Source organism: Pseudopipra pipra, chromosome 27 (genome assembly GCF_036250125.1).
Source record: "Pseudopipra pipra isolate bDixPip1 chromosome 27, bDixPip1.hap1, whole genome shotgun sequence".
Taxonomy (NCBI): domain Eukaryota; kingdom Metazoa; phylum Chordata; class Aves; order Passeriformes; family Pipridae; genus Pseudopipra; species Pseudopipra pipra.
The window spans coordinates 5,426,383-5,446,656 of record NC_087575.1 but is presented as its reverse complement, the minus strand read 5'-3'; the positions used below and the strand labels follow the sequence as shown (position 1 = coordinate 5,446,656).

At 54.7% G+C, this 20,274-nt stretch overlaps 1 protein-coding gene across 2 annotated transcripts in view; it reads left to right on the top strand.

The window, feature by feature from the left end:
- The window catches only part of STK11 (serine/threonine kinase 11), a 28,299-nt gene that overhangs the window by 6,353 nt on the left and 1,672 nt on the right, over positions 1-20,274 (top strand). For both annotated transcript variants that reach the window (XM_064637620.1, XM_064637619.1), the window contains 7 exons: positions 963-1,052; positions 1,805-1,937; positions 2,390-2,526; positions 3,003-3,130; positions 9,770-9,827; positions 16,316-16,509; positions 19,836-20,055. In XM_064637620.1, coding sequence (XP_064493690.1) covers positions 963-1,052; positions 1,805-1,937; positions 2,390-2,526; positions 3,003-3,130; positions 9,770-9,827; positions 16,316-16,509; positions 19,836-20,044 — 949 coding nt within the window. In that variant the 3' untranslated portion in view covers positions 20,045-20,055. The remainder of the gene's footprint in view (positions 1-962; positions 1,053-1,804; positions 1,938-2,389; positions 2,527-3,002; positions 3,131-9,769; positions 9,828-16,315; positions 16,510-19,835; positions 20,056-20,274) is intronic.

The following is a 20,274-nucleotide window of genomic DNA, read 5'->3' as shown; positions in this document are numbered from 1 at the left end:
TGAGAGCACTTTGCCTGGAACCAGCGTGGAAGTTCCTGGAGCTGGTCTGTTGTAACACATGTTATAAATGGTTGCTTTTATATTTGGCAGTGTTTTCTAAATACTGCCTTATTAGAGCACTCCAGAAAAGGGGTAATTTAATTGTGTGCGTTAATTAGATCAAACGCTCTGCCACCAGATCATTAGGATAAAGCAGTGTGACAACTTCTGCTTGTGCCCGTGGCCTCGGCAGACAGGGGGGACAGCGAGTCAATTACCGGGAGAGAGAGATGCCTTTAATTAGGGAGAAGGGAGGAGGCAGCGAGGGGAAAAGGAGCCCGAGAGAGACATCGTGTGTCGGAACCAGGTGATGACAACCCAGAACTGTCACTGGGAAATGGGGTCTCTCTGGGGACGTTCCTGGCTGGACCCTCCAAGCAGTGCTGGTCCACGAAGAACATGTTGTTTTTCAGTACTTTCTCCTTGCAAGTACAGGTTGACTTTGCCATTTTTGTCTGTATCTGCTCCTCCACTCTCTGAGTTTGCTCCTCCCAGTGCTGGTGACACTGGAAATTGGGGCTGTGGAGGGAAGGATTCTGTTCCCACCTGAGTGCCCTGTTGCTGGTGGAAGTGCATTGCAGGCTTCAGCTGTGTTTGTCATAGAATCAGAGACTGCTTTGGGTTGAAAGGGACCCCAAAGCCACTTCAGGGTATTTCCCTGTTTCTGTCATTCCTGTGAGGTCTCCAGTTTGGCTCCTGTGGAGTTCCTGTCCTGTCCCAGGCCTGATGCTGGAGCTGCAGTGGGTCATTCCAGAAGGGTTTTCTCGTGGGTGCCTCCCCCTCCTGTGGGAGCTGGAGGAAGGTCCCTCAGCAGCTGGGGAGTGCAGCCCCTCGGGCTTTGGCTCTCTGGGACGGGGCTTTGCCCTCACACAGCACCTCCTGAGGGGTGTTCAGCCTTGGAGCTTCCTTAACTCTGCCTTCACGTATATGGTGATGGAGTACTGTGTGTGTGGGATGCAGGAGATGCTGGACAGTGTCCCAGAAAAGAGGTTTCCAGTGTTTCAGGCTCACGGGTAAGTTTGGTTCCTCTCACCACTGTGCTCTCTTGAGCTGGAGAGCTCTGCTCAGGCTGCACATGAAAGCAAACCTGGCTTTGTACAGTGATTTAATCTTTTACACCCATGCAAAAAGTGAAAAGCTCTTGAAGTGGTGGCAGGGATTGTCCTTAGATTTTTGGGAAGGAAGACCATGTTTCTGTTGATCTTTCTGGTGCTTTTGTTTAACCCCCTGAGCTGCCCAACAGCCCTTCCTGGCCCTCGTCCTCCTGCAGTGCCCAGGGGTGCAAAGGGGGGAATCTCCTGCCCTGCCTAAATGGAGGCCAGGCCACAGTTCAGCATCAGAAGAGAGATTAAAGGCCTTGGGATGGATTAGGGATTGGCAATATCCAGCATGATCTCTTAGCCTGGTTAGTTAGCAGACAGGATAAGCTGGAGCCCCTTTCACTCTGCAAGCAAAGAGACCTGAAAATTCTGGGAACAGAAGATAGTCATGATCAAACCAGGGCAGAGCAGCAAACTTGTGGCAACTGCATCATTTTCTGGTCGTATTTTCATTTTGTTTAAGAGATCTCTGGGATTACAGACAGCCTAAGTGAAATTCAGGCACACTAATACTATTTCTGGGTATTATGAGATGAAACACTTGCCTGCTGCCAGGCTGTGCTGCAGTGCTGGTGACAGCCCAGAGCCTCTGACCGTGAGCACAGCAAAAAGCTCCTTTCTCCTGGCTAGAAGTGTTTGATTTTTCCCTCTGCCTCTCTCTGCAGGTACTTTTGTCAGCTTATAGATGGCTTAGAATACTTGCACAGCCAAGGGATTGTCCACAAGGATATCAAACCGGGGAACCTCCTGCTAACAACCAATGGGACACTAAAAATATCCGATTTAGGCGTAGCAGAGGTATGTGAGAAGTGCAGCAGTGGGACATTCTGGATTGAGGTCACCTCTGTGGTGTCATTGATTTATTGTGCTTTTAGGCTTTTGTTCTGTTGCGCTCGCAGAGCGCTCTGAGTGACTCTGAATATTTATTGCAATTGGCAAAGCACTTTTGTTGGTAACAGCATGAAACCTCCACTCAGGAAGCACAGAGGGGAAGACATCAATCTTGGACGAGCCCAAAAGTGGGGGCAAATGGGGATAAGCTACATAACCTCACCCTGGTTTTTGTATGGAGTCTGTCCCGGGTGGGAGAGGTGCAGGGCTTGTCGCTGGGGTGTGTGGTTGCTGTGGTGGCACGTTCTCATCATCTGTAGATGTTCAGTAGAGGAGTTTTCCCCTTTTGTTTCCCAGGTGGAACTTTTCCAAGGCTCAGTTTGTTTTCCTTGGAAGTCTGACCCTGGTCTCTCCTGCAGGCACTGCATCCGTTTGCGGAGGACGACACGTGCAGGACGAGCCAAGGGTCGCCAGCATTCCAGCCCCCCGAGATTGCCAATGGCCTCGACACCTTTTCAGGCTTTAAAGTCGACATCTGGTCCGCGGGGGTGACGCTGTGAGTGCCCAGAGCCCCAGGAACTGGAGAACAAACAACACCCCAGGGAGCTCAGTCCTGGGCTGTCACTGCTGCTCTTGTGTGTTGGGGGAGCAGGGAGGGGAGTGGTGGTCCCTCCTGGGGGCGTTTATGCTCCCCCAAGTACCTGTTATTCTGCAGAAGGTCATCTTTTCTCTCTGTGAGTGACTCTGCAGCTGTTGCTCAGCACCCAGAGGCACAGCTGCTGCAACAACAGAAACCACAAGTATTTATTTTAAAGTTTCTGCTGTCCCAGCTGTCAGGGAGGTGTCCTGGTGGTTTTGGCTTGTGTGAATGAAGAGCTGTGATGAAGGAAGGCTAAGTTTAAAGAGGCATTCCACATACTGTCAAATATTCCTCTTTTGGTTCCCTCTTGGCTCCTTTTGGTTTACATAGCCATGTAAGAAATGAGTACCTGTGTGCTGCTTCTTATCCAGCTTCTCCTTCTGCCTCCACAGATACAACATCACAACGGGTCTGTACCCTTTTGAAGGGGATAATATCTATAAATTATTTGAAAACATCGGGAAAGGCGACTACACAATTCCAGAGGATTGTGGTCCTCCACTCTCGGACTTATTGAGAGGTGAGTCTCCCAGGTGGCTCCAGAAGGGTGACATTTATAGATGCAACAACTGCTCAGCTTGCACAGTGCCAGGCAGAGCTTCCTTCCAAGTGTCCTGTGGAGATGCAGGATCCTGTTGGACAGGGAGGTTGTGCTTACAGCCTCTGAAGGATCTTCAGCACTGGTGTTTTCCTGAGATCCACTAACCCCTGCATGGCTCTTGCAGTCCTTGGTTCTTGCATTATGTTGTGCTCTGAGAAGCTTTTACACCTAAGGACAAAGTGAAATTTAAATTTAAAGTGGCATTGTAGCATTGATGCAGGTTTTGCCAGTGAGAACACTCAGATGCCTTGTCCAGGCTTTCCCTGAAGTGAAACACTGAGTACTCGGGGTCTGCTGTCCTTCCTCATCAGCCTCTGCTCTGGACTTATTTGTCTCAGTCCCATTTGTCCTCCTTCCCCCCAGATTCAGGATATTGGAGCAAAGTGACAGGTTTCACTTTCACAGCAGGGCTGGGGTAGGACCCAGAATAGCACTTTCTGGGGAGAAGGTTGAGGTTTTTCTTGGTTTTTTTCTTACTGTCCCTTATTGCAGCAGTTTGAGGTTTAGTGCTGAAGAGTCTCCACCTGTGAAAGCTGAGTGGTCACTCAGAGCAGCAGTTTTGTACCCGGCAGGCAGGCTGGAGAGCCCCTTTGGCAGCAGAGGGGATGTGATTCCAACCCATGGGAGAGCCTGACCAGCATTGCTACTGCCCCCTTGGCACTGGGGCAGCCAAGTGCAGCCGTGCTGCCCAGCCCCCAGCACGGGCTCGTCCTCTCCTTGCCTTTTACAGCTCTTTTTATTGAGAGATCAGCCCCCAGATATGGAAGGTTTGTCTTGTTTCACATTGGATTTCCTGGTCCTTGTGCTGAGTGGGGGAGCTGAGGGGCTGGGGGCACCGAGTCCCTCCCTCCTGGCAGCGTGTCAGTTCTGTGGGGACACAGGCTCTCAGCTTGGGGCAGGGACACAGGCTGGGTGCAGGGCTCCTGCTCGGGGCAGACACAGGCTGGGTGCAGGGCTCCTGGCTTGGTGCAGGGGCACAGGCTGGGTGCAGGGGCACAGGCTGGGTGCAGGGGCACAGGCTGGGTGCAGGGGCACAGGCTGGGTGCAGGGACACAGGCTGGGTGCAGGGGCACAGGCTGGGTGCAGGGGCACAGGCTGGGTGCAGGGGCACAGGCTGGGTGCAGGGACACTGGCTGGGTGCAGGGACACTGGCTGGGTGCAGGGACACTGGCTGGGTGCAGGGGCACAGGCTGGGTGCAGGGGCACAGGCTGGGTGCAGGGACACAAGCTCGGTGCAGGGACACAGACTCGGTGCAGGGATACAGGCTCCATGCAGGGCTCCTGGCTTGGGGCAGGGACACAGACTCACACAGGCTCTGTGCAGGGCTCCTGGCTCTGTGCAGGGACACAGGCTCACACAGGCTCCATGCAGGGCTCCTGGCTCGGTGCAGGGACACAGGCTCACACACACTCCATGCAGGCTCCTGGCTCGGTGCCGGCCGTGCCGGCGGCAGGTGGTGCTGTCAGTCCGAGCTCTTCCAGCGCCGCTGCCGGGGCTCCCTGGACCCCGGCACCGAGGAGGTGCCAGACCCCCCGCAGGCCCCCTCAGAGGCTATTTTAGCTTCCCTGGCCCCGTGCCAGCGATGAAATCAGTCATTTCCATGTGCTTCCAAAGGCATTAGCCAGCTTTAGCAGCTCTCCCAAGGCATTACATAAGGCAGCGCTTCCAACTGCGCTCGGCACAGCCGGGATCCGACTGCTCCGCTGAGCCCGCTGCTCACGGCCAGGCACTGCCTGATGTGCTTCCTGCCAGAGCTGCCTGCCCCAGGGAACGGTGTCCTGAGCTCCCTGTGGCCTTTGCTCTGTGGCTGCTGACTGAACACAGCCTGTTTCTGAGCTGGGAAGTGCCCAAATGGAGTAAATCCTCCGGTCCGGCTGGAGCAGCTGCCGCTCTCCTGAAGCATCCAGCAGAACTCCTTGGAGGTTTCTGATCAGCCTTTCAGCTGCACTTAGTGCTTCCCCCAGGGAAAAGGAGCGTGGCAGTTTTCTCTTTTTCCTGTGCTGAGCACATTGACAGCTTAAAGTCTTGTGCTTCATTAGCACAATAACTCCCTTTTTACTTCTCTTTCCACCCCTGCGTAAGATCTGGAGTCAGAATTTCCTGCTCTTCCCTCTGCCTGGTTTTACATGGAGGAGCCTTGTACCTGGTGCCCTCTGTCCATGTCTTACAGCCTGAATCTCCTTCATCCTTGCTGCTGGCTGGCTCTTTGCATCCCTCCTGTACTTGGGCACCACAGAAGTGCCAGTTGGGTGGGTTTGGTGGGGAGAGGAGCTTGTCTGGGAGGAGGTGGATGTGGGAAGCCCTAAGGATCCCTTTTCCTCTCCTCCCACCCACTTGAGAACACTCTCCCACCTCTCTTCTTGCCATATGCATGTGGTACATTGTAAAAGCTGGCAAAACCTCCTGATACTCCTCTTTGCTTGGTGTGACACACGTTTTCCAGTGGTCAGACTGCCCAGTGGCCTCGAGGTGGATGAATCCTGGGTGGGATTGCCCCAGCTCCCCAGCACCTGCCGAGGCCCAGGGCTGAGCTGTGCAGTGGTGGCTCTGGGTAGCCATGGTGACAAACCTGGGTGCTTTATTTAGTTCCTGCTTTTCCTCCAGAAGGTCTGTGTTTCCTGGTCAGTGCCTGCTCCTCCTGCAGAGAGCAGGAGCTGAATCCAGTGCCTGCAGGTTGGAGACTGTCAGTGGCTGGTGGCTGTGGTTGTGTGAGCAGCAGACACCCCCAGCTCAGCTCTGGCTCACTGGAGGTTTCATGTTGCCTTTGTGTTGCTTTGAAAGGCTCTAAAAGCCCTTGCAGGGCTTCGAGTGCTTGGTCTGGGTCTGGTGTGAGGCAGAATTCAGTGCTGCTAAGTGCTCATTTCCTCTGTCTGCGGGGGCTGTGCCGACCACAGGCCCTGTAGGGCTGTGAAGAAAACACAAACACACTTTTTAAGGTTTTCCTGTTCCTCCATTGACCACTTTTGTAGTGTTTCTTTACTTTTTCTTCCCCTCGAGCTTTTTTTTATCTTTGTTCCCCTTTCCAGAAGAGCAGAGTTTAGAGGACTTAAAGCTTCTGTGGTATTTGGCTTGTGAAGAGACTCGCATGACAGTATATCCCACAGATTAGTTGGGATGCTGCTCCTCGTTTTGTCTCCCTAATCAGGGATGAAGCTTTATTTATACTCTTCAGGGATGGAAAGGAGAAGGGCTGGTGCAGCTCTGTGTGTGTGCAGTCAGGAGAGATGTGTCAGAGTGGAAGAGTTTATAAATAGCCTTAAGGTTCTTCTGGCAGCATCTGCCTATGGCTTATCAACTGTGTGCACTTTGCTTCTGGACCAGAAAAATGCACAAGGTCAGCTTTCCTCCTCCTGGTAATAGACTTTTACTGGAAGAGGAAGCTCTGAGGCTGCAGCTCTGCATTAATCAGCATCTGAATTGATTTCCAGGCCCTGTGACCTGGGACATGGTGGTTGGTTCCGTAGCAGTTTGTTTCCTCGCTGCCGTGACCTTTCCTTGGCAGGACAGTGAGAGGATATGTGTCCTGGTGACAGTGGGATGCTTTAACTGTGCCATGGCAGGAGCCCCTGGAGGTGGCAGGAGGGTGTTTGTGCCCATCCAGAGGCCTGTGCTGGATCAAAGGCCCGGGATTTGCCTGCAGAGGGAGTTTGTGGCCGGAACACCCGGCTGAGTGTGTGCAGGGTGAGGGAGAGGGAGAAAGTCCTGTCTCCATTTACAGATTGGCCTCACACTGCTTTTATAGTGCTTGTTTAAATGTTGATCCAACTTGGAGGCTGAAGGGAAATCCAGGGTGAGTTCATTAACCTTGCTGCTGGATCTCTTCCTGCTTCTCCAGTCCCGTACCTGAGGCTGTGCTGTGTTCTGAATTCCAAGAAGTCTGGCCCAGGCTGTAGTGCTGTGCCTGTCCGGGATCATGGAATGTGTGGGCTGGGGGCTGTGAGGGTCTGAGGGCAGATCTGTGCTCTCCAGTCCCTGGACTGCCACTTCCCATGACTGGAGAGGGGTTTGAGGCTGTGGAGGTGCTGCAGTGGGCATGGTACCTCCACGTGGGTACGACTGTGTGGTGTCTGTTCTTGTCAGTTTAGTATCTGATATGCCCTCGATGAGGGCACTTTACATTTCAGGAATAATTTCCTCATGGAAAGGGTAGTCAAGCATTGGAAGGGGCTGCCCAGGGAGGTTTGGAGTCCCCATCCCTGGAGGTGTCCCAGGAATGACTGGAGGTGGCCCTCAGTGCTCTGGGCTGGGTGACAAGGTGGGCACTGGGCACAGGGGGGCTCGGTGACCTCGGAGGGTTTAGCAGCCCCAGTGGCTCTGTGGTAGCCCATGTATGGGCACAGCGACTCCTCCGGGAATCCCGAGGAGCAGGGCTTGGAGCTGGGCCTCCGGAGGCATCGCCCTGGCACAGCCTGTCCCAGCCCTGCGCAGATAAACTCCAGGGAAGGCTTTACCCTAAATGGCAGAGCTGCGGGATGACTGGCCTGGTGAATAGAACATGATGTTTTGTCTTGACGGAGCCTCTCCTCAGTGCAGGGCCTGAGCCACGGAGCTGCCACGGCTGACTCAGAGCTGAATGTACGAGTGCACATTTCCAGCGAGGAGCCTTTCCATTGTCTTTCAAACCTTGCCCCGAGTGGGGTCGTTTTTCACTCAAGTAAATACTCTTTTTCGTCAGTTATTTTCTTCCTGCCTTTTTAATGGCTCGAGAGCAACAGCTCCCTGTGCTGTGGCTGTTTCTAACTGCTGCTCCTGGGCCTCTTTTAATCATTGACTTTAAAATTCTTCCTCTGCTTGTACCGGTTTCATCTGGTAGATGCCTTAAATTTCAAAAACACCTTGAAATGTGGTCTTTAAATAAATAAATTGGGGGAGTAGGTGGTGCCCTGAGTTCCCTGTTTCTGATGACATTAATAAGAGAACCCAGCCAGTACTTGCTCTTGTCCCCTAAAGTTCATGTAAGAGCTCTTTGCAGTCCTATTTCTTTAAAAAAAAAAAAAAAGCCAACTGATTTGGGCAGCTCAGCTGTGAAACTGCTGTCTGATCATCTTATTAATAGGTCCTTTAATTAGGTGCAGGATTTTTTTTTTCCTCTGAACTTGAGGTGAGGAGAAATTCCATCTGAACGTGAGAAAACTCCTTTGCTGCCAGGGCTGAGCTCTGGAACAGGTTGCGTGGGGGGATGTTGGGACATTCCAGACCCAATCCAAACAATCCAAAACTCTGAGGACTCCAGTGCCTCAAGTTCCTGAGCCAGGGGCCTGGCATGCACCTGACCTCTAACCTGGAGAGCTCCTTCCGTGTTTCTTTGACCCACTTCACGTGCTGTCATGTGGGTCAGTAGTGATCCCATCTGCCTTAAAGCTCTCAGTGCTGTCACCAGCACAGATAAACCTGCCCAAATTGCCAGGGCAAATTGTATTTGGGGTTCTGGGGGGGAACATAACTTCAGCCCTCCCTCACTGCCCTGTCCTGTCCCCCCTCTTTGCCCATGTTACTGTCAGGGGTGTGGTGAGAACGGCCTGACAGGGAAGATATCCTGGAGCAGCTTTGGTTACCACACATGCTCTGGTGATTTATCTCTTCCATGACCTTTGAATTGCAGAATCTAACCTGCAAAAGGCCCTTGCAGCTTCCTGCTTGAACTAGGATGTCTCTTCCCAGACCCCCCTTCCCAAGTGTCCATCCAGATGTATCTCCCATCCCTGTGTTCTCTCTCTGTCCTTACCCTGGCTCTCCCCAGCCCTCTGCACTGTTTGCTCCAGTCCTGACTTTCCAAACTCCTGTTTGACAGTCAATATGTTCCTGGAACTTTCACTGGAGAATATCTTGGATGCTGCTGGATGAGGCTCCTGTGGTCCCATTGGCTCATTTCTGAAGAATATGGCAAAATTTGCTCCTTCCCTTCTGTTGAGCTGTGAAGCTTCTGAAAGGCAGTGGGGCAGAGTGGGCACCCTGGGAGGCTGTTTAAGGAATCCATCTCCCTCTCTCCCAGAGAAAATGTGGATGAGCTGCTTTTCTTCACCCCCACCCAGTTCCCTCAGATGACCCCAGAAATCCAGGCCTGGCCAGGGCACAAGGATGGGCAGTAGGTTCTATCTGACTGTATCTCAGAATATAATTCCACTAGACTGGAGTATCTGGGACACTGAGCAACTGGACATATGCTGTGCCTGAGGCTTTGGCTCTTCCATGGAGAAAGTTCAATGGAATTATCTGTGAAATGCAAAGTCTTGATGCTCTTTGCCTGGAGACAGGGTTGGACCTGTGATCCAGGGCTGGAGGAGCCTCAGTCCCTGCACCAGGAGGGAGGGAAGGGCTGGATCTGCTTTGTAGGTGGGAACCTGAGGGACAAACTGGCTCGGGTGGTCAGTGATGGGGTTGGGATTTTGTGCTGAGCTTCCCATGCCCGATGCAGCAGATCCTGCCTGGAGCTGCCAGGACTGGGCACAGCATGGCTGGCAGGGAGGTGGGGAGGGAGGGCAGAGCTTTGTGCTCCCTGGCCTTGGCTCAGCTGAGAGTGCCCGTGATCACACCTGGCCTTTTCTGCTTCTTTTCAGGGATGCTGGAATACGACCCAGCCAAGAGGTTCTCAATACAGCAGATAAGGCAGCACAAGTGAGTGTTATTCCCTTCCTGCTCGTGTACCTGTGCTCCTGCTCTCACCTCCTGTTTCCTTTTGACAGCAGACACATGGAAGTCACTCAGTCTCCTTCCTCCAGCTCTGCTGGGGCTCTGGCAACCTCCACTTGGCTTTTTTCCTCCTATTAGAGCATCCGGTAAAGCAGTGGAACTGCTGACCGGTAAATAAGGAATATGTTGGAAGTCTGTTTGTGGTGTGCCTGCTTCTGGATGATTAAGGGTTCTGGATAATTTTTTCCAGAGGCCAGCAAGTACTAATGGAGCAGAACAGGGGATCCTTAGAGCTGGGTTATTGGAGTAGGGCCGCTCAGTAACGGGTGTTAGTTCTGGCCAGTCTGGGGGCAGAAATCCCCCCTGGTATCTGCTCCATGTGGAATCAATATGTGGAGAAGCGTTTCAGGACAATAGGAAGGTTTGGTTTTTTTCTTTCTCTTTAATATCCCAGTGTTCCCTCCCCCGTATCCTCCCCCGTTTTCCGTGCCATAGTCGGGGGGGAAATGCCCCGTTATCGCTGAGGCTTTTTTTGAGGATCTGTTTGAACACGCTGGCTCTGAGCAGAGATTTCCTGGGCGGATAAAAGTACAAGAACAAAAAGCATCATGAGGATGCTTTGCTGCGGAGGCTGCATCAGTTTATCTCCTCTTGGAATGGGAAGTGCTTCTGAGGACAGGCAGAGCAGCCTCTGGACCGCAGCTGCTCGGCACAGGCGCTGTCTGTGAGCCTGCCCAGGCCCTTTTGGGAGCCATGGAAGAGCAGGGATGTGATCTGGGATGGTGCTGAGCCCACTCCCTGCTGCAGGAACAGTGCTGCTTTCCCGTTGTGTCTCTGGAAAAGCCTGGCCACTGTAGCCATGGGCTGTTGTCAGGGGATGGTCCCTGGGAGGTGTCCGAGGAGCCACAGCCAGAACCTGGGAGACCCAGGGTGCTCTGACAGGGAGCAGAGGGGCCAGGGGAGCAGGGCTGGGGGAGCAGGGCTTATAGAGCTGCCCAGGCAGTTAATTAAACAGCCAGACCGACTCCTTAATAGCCTTGAGAAAAGCACTAAAAGCACTTTCTTTCCTGTGGGTGCAGAGGCTGCCCCTGAGCTTGGGCACCGCCCTGGGTCCTCCTGGGTCACTGCTGGGTGTTTGAGCTGGTTCCCCAAGCCCGGGTACTCCATTTTATCCTCCTCCCCTGTGGCAGTGAGTTTCTGTGTCAGTGTTGCCCAGCTGGAAGCACAGAGGTGTCTCCAGAGACCCTGCCTGTAGCTAGAAAGCCAGAGAAACTGGAACAGGGCTCTGGCACGGGGCAGCTGTGGAGCTCCTGTGCTCCATGGGCACAGCTGCCCAGGCTTCTCATCCCACAGCACTGAGAGGGGCTGAGGAAAGGCTCTACCTGCAAACCCAGGAGCATTTTGAAGGCTTAGGCTCTTATTAGTTTTGTGTGAGCTTAGCCAGTGCTTCTTAACAGGCTTTTCTCCCCTATTAGTAATTGCCTCCTTCCTCCTGCTGTGGCATCTAATAATTACATCAAGCACAGCAGAGCCTGCAGCCTTGGGCCTTGGATGTGTCTGTCCAGCTCCTTTTTGTGCTAAAGAATCCAGAGCTTGGTTCTCCTGCCTTTTCTTTAAATAGAAGCTTAGCCCTGATGCTTAACCTGACCCTGATTTTTTTGTAAATGGAACGCAGCAGTCAGGACAGCAGGCAGCCACTGGATATTGTCAGAGGGTTTTGGGAAAGCATTTTAGTAAGAAGAGATTTGATTTCTAGAATCCTTATATTTTGGAGCGGGGGAGGGAGTAAGTCATTAATGATTTGGGGTTTCTCTACACTCCTCCCCCAAAACCGTGTGCTGAGGCACAGGAACTAGACAGAAAAACATCAAGAGACTTGCCCAGGCTGCCCTGCTGGGATGGATCCCGGCTCAAACCAGAATCACCCCGTGTCTTTCCGTGCTGCTGGAAGTCTCCTTTTATGTCTCTGAGCTGCTGTTCCTGGGGCCTGGCTCACACGGGCAGTCAGGATCATCAAAGTGCTCTGAGAGCAGCAGGAACAGCCCCTGGGCCCCAGGCAGGGGTTTGGCTTTGGAGCCAAACGCTGCTGGGCCGGGCTGGTGTCAGGATGAGGGGAAGGGGCCGTGCTCCCCTGTCCTGGGGGAAGGGGAGTCCAAGGGAAGCAGCACAGAGCGGGTGTCCTGCAGCCACAGAGCTGGTGCTCAGGCTCCATCCTCCCCCACTTCACCTGCCATGAAGTGTGAGGGCTCCTGCAGTGGGATCAGGGGTAAATCCAGTGGCTCAGGGGCACTGAGGGAGCACAGAGTGGAGCTGCAGGAGGCAGGGAAGGCAGCCAGGCTCCTGTGACTGCCCAGCAGTGGTGATCCTGCCATTCCTCCCATTATTCCTGTCAGCTATTCCAAATGCTTTTCCCCCTGAAGCAGCAGCCCTGGCTGAGGAATGCTGGAGGAAGAGTGCTGAGTTTCATCCCTGCCAGCTGCCTTCCTCCCTCCTCACTCCTGCAGCAGAACTTCTGCATCAGACTCCTGTCCCTGCACTTCTGCTGGAGCAGGACAAAGCAAGATGTGCTGCTCTGCTCAACCCAGTTCGTGCAGGTCAGACCTGGAGTTGTAAATGGAAGTGAGTTAAACCTCTCCCAGCCCTGAATAGCACTGGAAGAGCCTGGAAACCTGCTCTCCCCGGAAGGATCCGGGTGGGATGATGTTCAATGGGAAACTGATGCTCGTAGCTCACCTCTGGGAATATTTGGTGCTCCTGGGCTGGGAAGGGAAAGCTGCCAAGAGCCAGGGAGTTCCAACTTGCTCCTTTATGGATTATCCACCACCTCCCCTCTGCCCTGTGCTTTTGCTGAAGGGCTTCATGCTCATACACTGCATTTTGTAACTAATTCACTGACCTGCTGCAGCACTTAAAGTGATGAAGTGGATGCAGAATTCTACCTCTGTCCCTTGTTTCCAAGGCAACCATCTTCCCTTCCCTCTCCACAAGTGTCACACTTAATTTGTTCAGCTGTGGATCCGATTGCAGGAGTTCATGGCACGAGAGGGGAGGCACTTCCACCTTTTATTAGCCCAGGTGCAAATTAACCTGCTGGGCTGGGGTCTCCTCCTGCCCTCCTGGAGGCTGCTGTGCCACCTTCCCCAGCACTCCTGCTCTCTGCAGGAGTTTGGAGAGTCACTCTGGGATGCTGTGCTGCTCCAGCCTGGGTACTGAACCCCTTGGAAATCTGTGTGTGGTGCCACTGGATGCTCCTTTGCAGGTGCTGACTGTGCTCTTGGACTCCTGTGCCTGCTTCTGAGGGAAGGAGAGACATGTGGTGCCTTTCCCTGTGCCTTCCACAATTGCCTGTGAGGGGGCTGAGTTAAACTGGACCCCTGTTATCTGCTGCTTATGGTGACAGTGAGCTCCCAGGGAGCTCGAGGCCCCTGCATGGCATCACAGGAGAGGTGGAGAATGGCTCATCCCGACCCTGGCTGGCAGGGCAGGGATCTGCAGCTTGGCATCTGGTCTCAGACAGAATCAGCCATGTACAAACCAAGCAAACTGTGAGTTTGTGACCCCAGTGGGGAGTGGATAGCTGGGAGTGCTGAAAAGCTGCAGCTGTGCTTAGGGATTCTTCATTTAACCTTGCTTATGCCAGAACTTGAAAAGAGCAGAGAGAGGACTTGTGATGGGAGATCTGAGCTTGGGAGCTGCAAACCAGACGGGCTCATTAAGCACTGGGCAACCCAGCTTCCTCTTTTCCTTCAGCCCTTGACCCTTGCTGTGTTATCTCCCCGTGGCTGACAGCAGCTGTCTGGGCCCCACTGCTGCCTGGCAGGATCACAATTAACACTTGTGCCACTGCTGGCCAGGGCTTCTGAGCTTGCAGGTGCCTCAATGAGCTTGTGGAGTAGGAAGAAATAATCTCTTACTACTGCTACCTTCACCCTGAAATGTTTCTTAGCTGCTCCCAGCCCTTTGGAACAGAGATGAGAGAGGAATCTGCCTCTTCCAGGGGATGTTCTGGACAAGGGGCGCTTCCAAGATACCAGAAATCTTTTCTTCCCCCTCAGGGTTAAAGCAGCCACCACAAGCACCAGGTAACTGTGTGTGCCAGTGAACTTGGCTCAGAAAACATCCCTGAAACTGGGAATAAGTGGTGAGACAGGGCACTCCTCAGCAGGGCTCTGACCCAGCTGGTGTTTTGCCTTGGTGGTAAGGGCAGGGTGAAGAGGGGCTTTGTCTCATCGCCATCTCTGCCCAGGAGTTGCTGCTCTCTGGCTCAGGCAGTGACCAGTGGCTTCCCGAGGCAGATCAGGGTGTTGCTGGAGCCAGTGGTCCTCAGCTGAAAGGCAAATCTTCACTGACAACCTCCAGCACCAGTGCAGAAAGTGGGATGTCTGTCCCTGCTGGAAAATCCTTGCCAGGAAATACTCCGCTACTCTGCACAGAATTGCTCGAGGCTCCTTCCAAGAGGTCTTTGATTTTTCTTAGAACTTCAATGGATTTCTCTTCTCACTCTCTGTCCTCATTACCATATATGCATATGCAAGTGTTTGAAATCACCTCCCGGAGGATGGAAGCATAATGACTGGAGTACAGTGATTCAGGTTTCTGCTGCTAATAAAAACCTATTTTTACTCTCCTGGTAAGTAGGACAGGAGGGAAGAGTGAGGCAGAGCTGAAATACAGCAAAATAAAAACACCGGGTGCTGTAGGCTTCCAGGCTTTTTCCCTTTAAAATTCTCCTCTTAGCAGCAGCCACTCTGATCTCATTAGTCCTGGATATTCCCTTCTCTCGAGGTCTCTGGTGCTGAGTTTGGATCCCTCAAGCCCCAGTGCCCCTGGCAAAACCAGCTGGTGGCTGTTGGTTCCTCTGTCCCTGTGCTGATGATCCTTCCAGGCCTGATCAGCCCAGGCTGGATTTGCTGTCTTGGCAGTCACTTCCTCAGTGAGCACAGTGTCCCAAGGAAGGGAGGTGGACTGATCCCATCAGGAGTGCTGTGTGCCACCCACATCACCAGGGAAGCCATCCATGGGATCTGTGGAGAGCCCTTGGCCACAGTCCAGCTTTGCTGGTCCCGCTCCCTCCCTGCTGGTCGGGCAGCTGGCGTGGGCTTTGCTCAGCCCTGCAGTGCCACTTCGGGGACAGAGGTGACACTTACCAGCTGAGATCTGCAGCAGTTCCCGTCCCTCTCCACAAATTCCAGCTTCCTGCCTGCGAACAAGGCACTGCCTGACTCCCAGAGCTGCAGCCTGGCTCCAAAACTCCAGCACTGCAGAGAAAACAGTTTAAAGATGCTGATTGTGAAGCAGTTTCTGGATAAAGAGTTCACCCCTCCCTTGAATCCTGCCTGATTTGTCCCAGTAGCTGCATTTCCATTTGTTTATCTCCTCACTCCGTGCTTTTGCTGATAGTTTTGTTAGAATCCCACTTTTTTTCAGGCTGACTGTCAAAGCAGTGTAAGACTAGAACAAAATGATAATTACAGCTCTGCACAGGAGGTGCCTTCAGCCTGCCTTCCTGAAAGGAATTTGGAACTGGGGTGATAAAAACCAGATGGCTCAGGTTGGTGAGAGCTCTTGGGCTGGCTCAGGCCCTCCTCCGTGGTTGGAGGCCAGGAGTTACTGGATGCCAGCTGTGGACTGGGAATCACTCATGTCCCATCGGGCGTGTGTGGGCTGGAGAGGTGTGTCAGAGGTACCTGGGTCTGCAGGAACCTCTGCTCCCACCTGCACTGGGAGGCTTGCTGTGAGCATGGAGGCCCCAGCAGCACTCCCAGGAAACTTTGGGTGCCCACGTGCAGCACTGGGAGACACCCCAGAGACAGTCTGGAGTCAGAGCCCTGCCTGGGAGTACGATGAAAACCTGAGAGGTTTATCCCATCTGGCTCTGGGATGCTGCTGGGAAGCAGCCTGCTGGATTCCTGATCTGATTAAGAACAGCTTTCGGAGCCGATATCCTTTCCTGGCCAGATGGGCTTTGGTGGTGATAGGAGTCCCTTGAGACAGAGGGGGATAAAAAGATAAAGTAGAAACGTTTCTGCTGTGGCCTTGGTGCAAACTGGCTTTTAGAGGAAACTGCTGCAGTAACTGCCCCTCTCCTCTGACTGTGATCCTGCAAATTGGTGTCTGTTGGGCTGGATCAGCCTCAGCTTCAGGACAGGAGAAGTTTCTCCTGTCCTGCTTGCTTGGACAACAAAACTCAGGAGCTCCAGCAGCTCTGCTGATGTGTTTTGACTTACAGGTAGTTTGGGTTGGAGTTGGTGATGGAGAGAACATTCCTGAGCTCTTTGTCCAGGCCCTGAGCTGCCCCCTGTGCCTGTCTCCCCGTCCCCCCGTCCCACCCCAGCGTGTCCCACAGCAGACTCCAGCCCTGGCTCCTGGCAGAGCTGTTCCTCCTGGCCTGCCAAAGCACATCCCTGTCAGTACTGGGGTGGGATGGGCCGTCTCGGGGTGCCCTGCCCCAGCTGTGCCCTGGGCTCTTGCAGCTGGTTCCGGAAGAAGCACGCTCAGGCCGAGGCGCTGGTGCCGATCCCGCCCAGCCCCGAGAGCAAGGACCGGTGGAGGAGCATGACGGCGGTGCCTTACCTGGAGGACCTGCATGGCTACAACGAGGAGGAGGACGAGGACTTGTATGACATTGAAGATGATATCATCTACACTCAGGACTTCACAGTACCAGGTAGGGGAGAAGGATGCTGCAATGGGCAGGGCAGAAGTGCTTGGGTTTTTGGAGGTTTTTTTGCCTGTTTAGAGCTTTTTGGGAAAGGCCTCGGGGTCTGAATAGTCCTTTCAGCAGAGGAGGAGACTGTTGGTTAGGGAGTGGTGTGAGTGAGCCCTGGTGCTCTGGGTGCCTTGGTCCTTGATTTGATCAACCAGGATGCCCCTCCCTGTATTATCCCTGTGCCAGCTGGGCACCCTTCTCCCAGGAACAGCTGCTGCTGGACCCTGCTGTTCAGCACAGTTAATTGTTAGGGCCAGTTTTGCTAGAATGAGTTATTTGGGAGCAGAGCCCTGAAGTGACTCTCTGTTCAGGGTACATGGCACACGGGGGTGGCCCCTGCACACCAGGGGCCTGGTCCCAGCCTGGCCTGTCCGGGGCTCCCCAGCTCTGGAGGGTCTGTGTGGTTTGCAGAGGTGGGGGAGCTGCAGGGGCAATAAAGGTGAATTTTTTCACCCGAGCGTTCCTGCAGGATCCCTTTGAGCCTGCTCAGTGTTGTATCTCTAACAGTGATGCCATGTTAAGATATAAATTAAAACCCCCTTGTGCATGAGGGATCAGTTCAGCTGTGGCTCTGCTGGGCAGCAAGAGCAGGAGTGTGAGTGACTCATAGGTGGGGGTGGGTGCTGGGTTTGGGGGGGGTAAGAGGGAACCTCATTAAATCCTGTGTTCTTCAGAGGAAGAAGGGGCTTTGAGAAAGTGCTTTCATTTTTAAAGGGTTATTTAAAGATTTATGCAGCTCTGTGGGGAGATGTAAATGTTCCAAGCCCCTGGTTCAATTGGTGTTAAACATCCCATCCGAGGGAAGTGCTGAGGAGAGGATGGAGGAGAGGATGGCTGTGGCCCCAAGGCAGGATCCTTGTGTGCAGTGAAGGGGTGTGAATGTCCTGCTCAGTGCTTGGAGGCCGAGCTCTGCTCTTTCCTGCCCTACATTAACCCCTCCTCTGCCCCAGCCCTGTTCTGCAGCACCTGCTCCTGGGATTTTCAGCCTGAGGCTGGGCAATGCAGCCAGGACTGGAGTTTTTTAAACCAAGCCTGGTGCTCGGGAAGGTGTGTTCCTGGCTGCTCTGGTGCCTGCGTGCTCGCTCTGACAAACAGCGATTCAAAACCTCTCCGTGGTGTTATTTTGAAACCTTTTTTGGTGCCTGAATGAGCTGGATGCAGAGCCATTAAGAATGTGAGGGGTGGCAGGGATGAGCAGCCACGTTCCCGGTGCCTCTCTCAGCCCTCCCTTTATTTATTTTATTTTTAGCCTGCCCGTGGTGAGGGTGAGGTGGGCAGGAGCTGCTCGGGCAGACGCAGCGCTGGGTCAGCGGCTTCCGCGGGGGCAGCAGCAGTTGCCAAGACTTCAGCCCATGCTGAATTCTTATTTTCATTAATTTGAACGTCAGCAACTGTCATTGGTGAAGGAGGTAAAATTAGCTCACGATTCACCTCCCTCCTTGGTATCCATAATAGACTCCCGGGACTGTGCTTTTGAAGCAGGGAAGGAGGGGAGGAGGGAAGAGTCACACAAAAGACAAATGAGCTGTTTGGATAGATTCTTTTTTCCCTCCCCAGTCAGAAATGTTAATTGACTTGGCCCGAGCTCAGCCGAGGGAGGGGAAGAAGTGTTCAGCTTGGCTCTGAATGGGGTTGTTTGAGGCTCTGCAGACGTGCTGGTGGGATGCAGGGATGGGAGGAAAAACCCAGAGCTCTGGGGAGTTGCTGCAGCCTGACCCCTGTGAGCTGCTTACCCTGAGCCCTTGGGGGGCTCTGGGGCCAGCGTGTCCCCCTCTTCTAGAGCTTGGACCCCTTGGCCCTTTCCAGCCATCACCCCTCCAGAGGGGTCAGGTGAGGGTGGGATCAACAGTGGGGTGTGAGCTCCGTGCTCCTGCCGTGCCAGCCACTGCCACCGCACGTCTGAGGCTCTGACACACACCCAGGGCACCCCCTCTGTCCCCGGGGGGCTGAGGCACCCCCATCACCTCAGTCCCTTGTGGTGAGCCTGGCCAGGAGCTGTGCTGCTCGGGGGTGCTGGGTTGGACCCCCCCTGGGAGCGCAGTGAGTGCCGCCGGCTCTGGCAGTGCCAGGGTTGGGTGCCCAAAGCCAGTCCCTGTCCCTTCCCGGGGCAGGAGCACTCAGGTAAGTGCCACAAGCCAGTGACTGGGAGCTGTGGCAACACTCGGAGCCATTGGAAGGGATATGGGGGCAGATCCAGAGGGAATTGATGGCACCTGTAACCCAGGATCCACTCCCCCCTCCCTCCCTGTTTCTGGAGGACCTGCAGCAGTGCCAGCGGGGATGTGTCGAGGCACAGGGGTCCCAGCTGGCCCCCCGCTGTGCCCCCCCAGAGCAGAAGTGTCTGTCCCACCCCCTGAGCCCCCCCAGCTCTGAGCAGTGGGGTGATGGTTGGCGCAAGCGGAGCTGACGTCCCGCCCGGCCTTGGCGGAGAAAGGATTGAGCATCCTTTAAAGAAAATTATACATAATCATCTTACAGCCCTCGCTTCCACTCAGACCTCTGAGTCATAACTGAAGGGCCCTGGAGCGTGACGTTCCTGCTGGAAGGAAATTGCCTCGGCTGGATCCGGTGGGGGGGAGCCCGACAGAGCCTCTCCTGAGCCGAGCGTGGGGCTGGGGCTGCACCCCCATCCTGGGGGAGCACCCGGGGTGCTCCAGGGCCACATCCCTGCGTCACTCCCTGGCTGGAGGGGTGTGACCCGAGCCCCGGCTGTGGCAGCGGGAGATGCCTCTGGAAATGGCTCTTCACCTGCTCTGCTGAGTCACAGGGAGCAGAGGAGGCAGAGGGGCTGATGTGAAGCCCCCACCCTGTCGGGGTGTCCCCTCAAGGGATGGTGACACACCCGAGCCCTGGCCCTGCCAGAGGGGGCTGCACTGCCCCATTCTGCAAACACACCCAGCCCCTGGGCACCCCAGAGTCAGTGCCTGGGGCTGGGATCTGCACCCCCCTCTGCTCCCCAGAGCAGCTGGGCTGGTCCCTGGGAGTCCAGGGGGGCTCAGAGACAGCCCAGGGAGGGGGGGACACACTGTCCTTGTGGTGCTGTGCCCGTGTGCTGGGAACCACCAGCTGCTGTGTGCTGGGGGAACGAGGGTCAGACCAGTCCTCGGGGGGAGGAGGGAGGGAGATGCAGCCTCAGGCTCCCAGCCTTGCACATCCCCTGTTGGGGATCCCTCTCCCGTGCTCCTTGAGGGCGCAGGAACAGGTTCGGGTTTCTGCAGGAACAAGGTCCCTCCCGGGCACTGGGAAGGCTCTGCCCACCCCTCACTGTGCCCGTTCCCTTGCAGGACAGGTGCCTGAGGAGGAGGCCGGGCAGAACGGGCAGAGCCGTGGCAAGGGGCTGCCCAAGGCCGTGTGCATGAACGGGACGGAGCCGGGGCAGCTGAGCAGCAGGGCCAAGGGCGAGCGCCGGGCCAGCGCCTCCTCCAACCCCTCCCGCAAGGCCTGCTCTGCCAGCAGCAAGATCCGCAAGCTCTCCACCTGCAAACAGCAGTGAGCTCTGCCCAGGTACCACGGGGGGGCCCGGGGGGGCTGCCCGAGGAAGGGGGGACACCCGAGTCTGCCCCAGCCGTGGGCAGCGGGAGGGAGCTTGGGGGTGTTTTGTAGTCTGGGTCCTGAGCATCCCTCTGGAAGGGTCCCTGGCACCAAACCCATGGTGTTGGGGGGTGCAGAGCCCAGTGGGAACCCCTGCTCTGCCTGGCTGGCTCTGCTCTATTACCCCTTGCA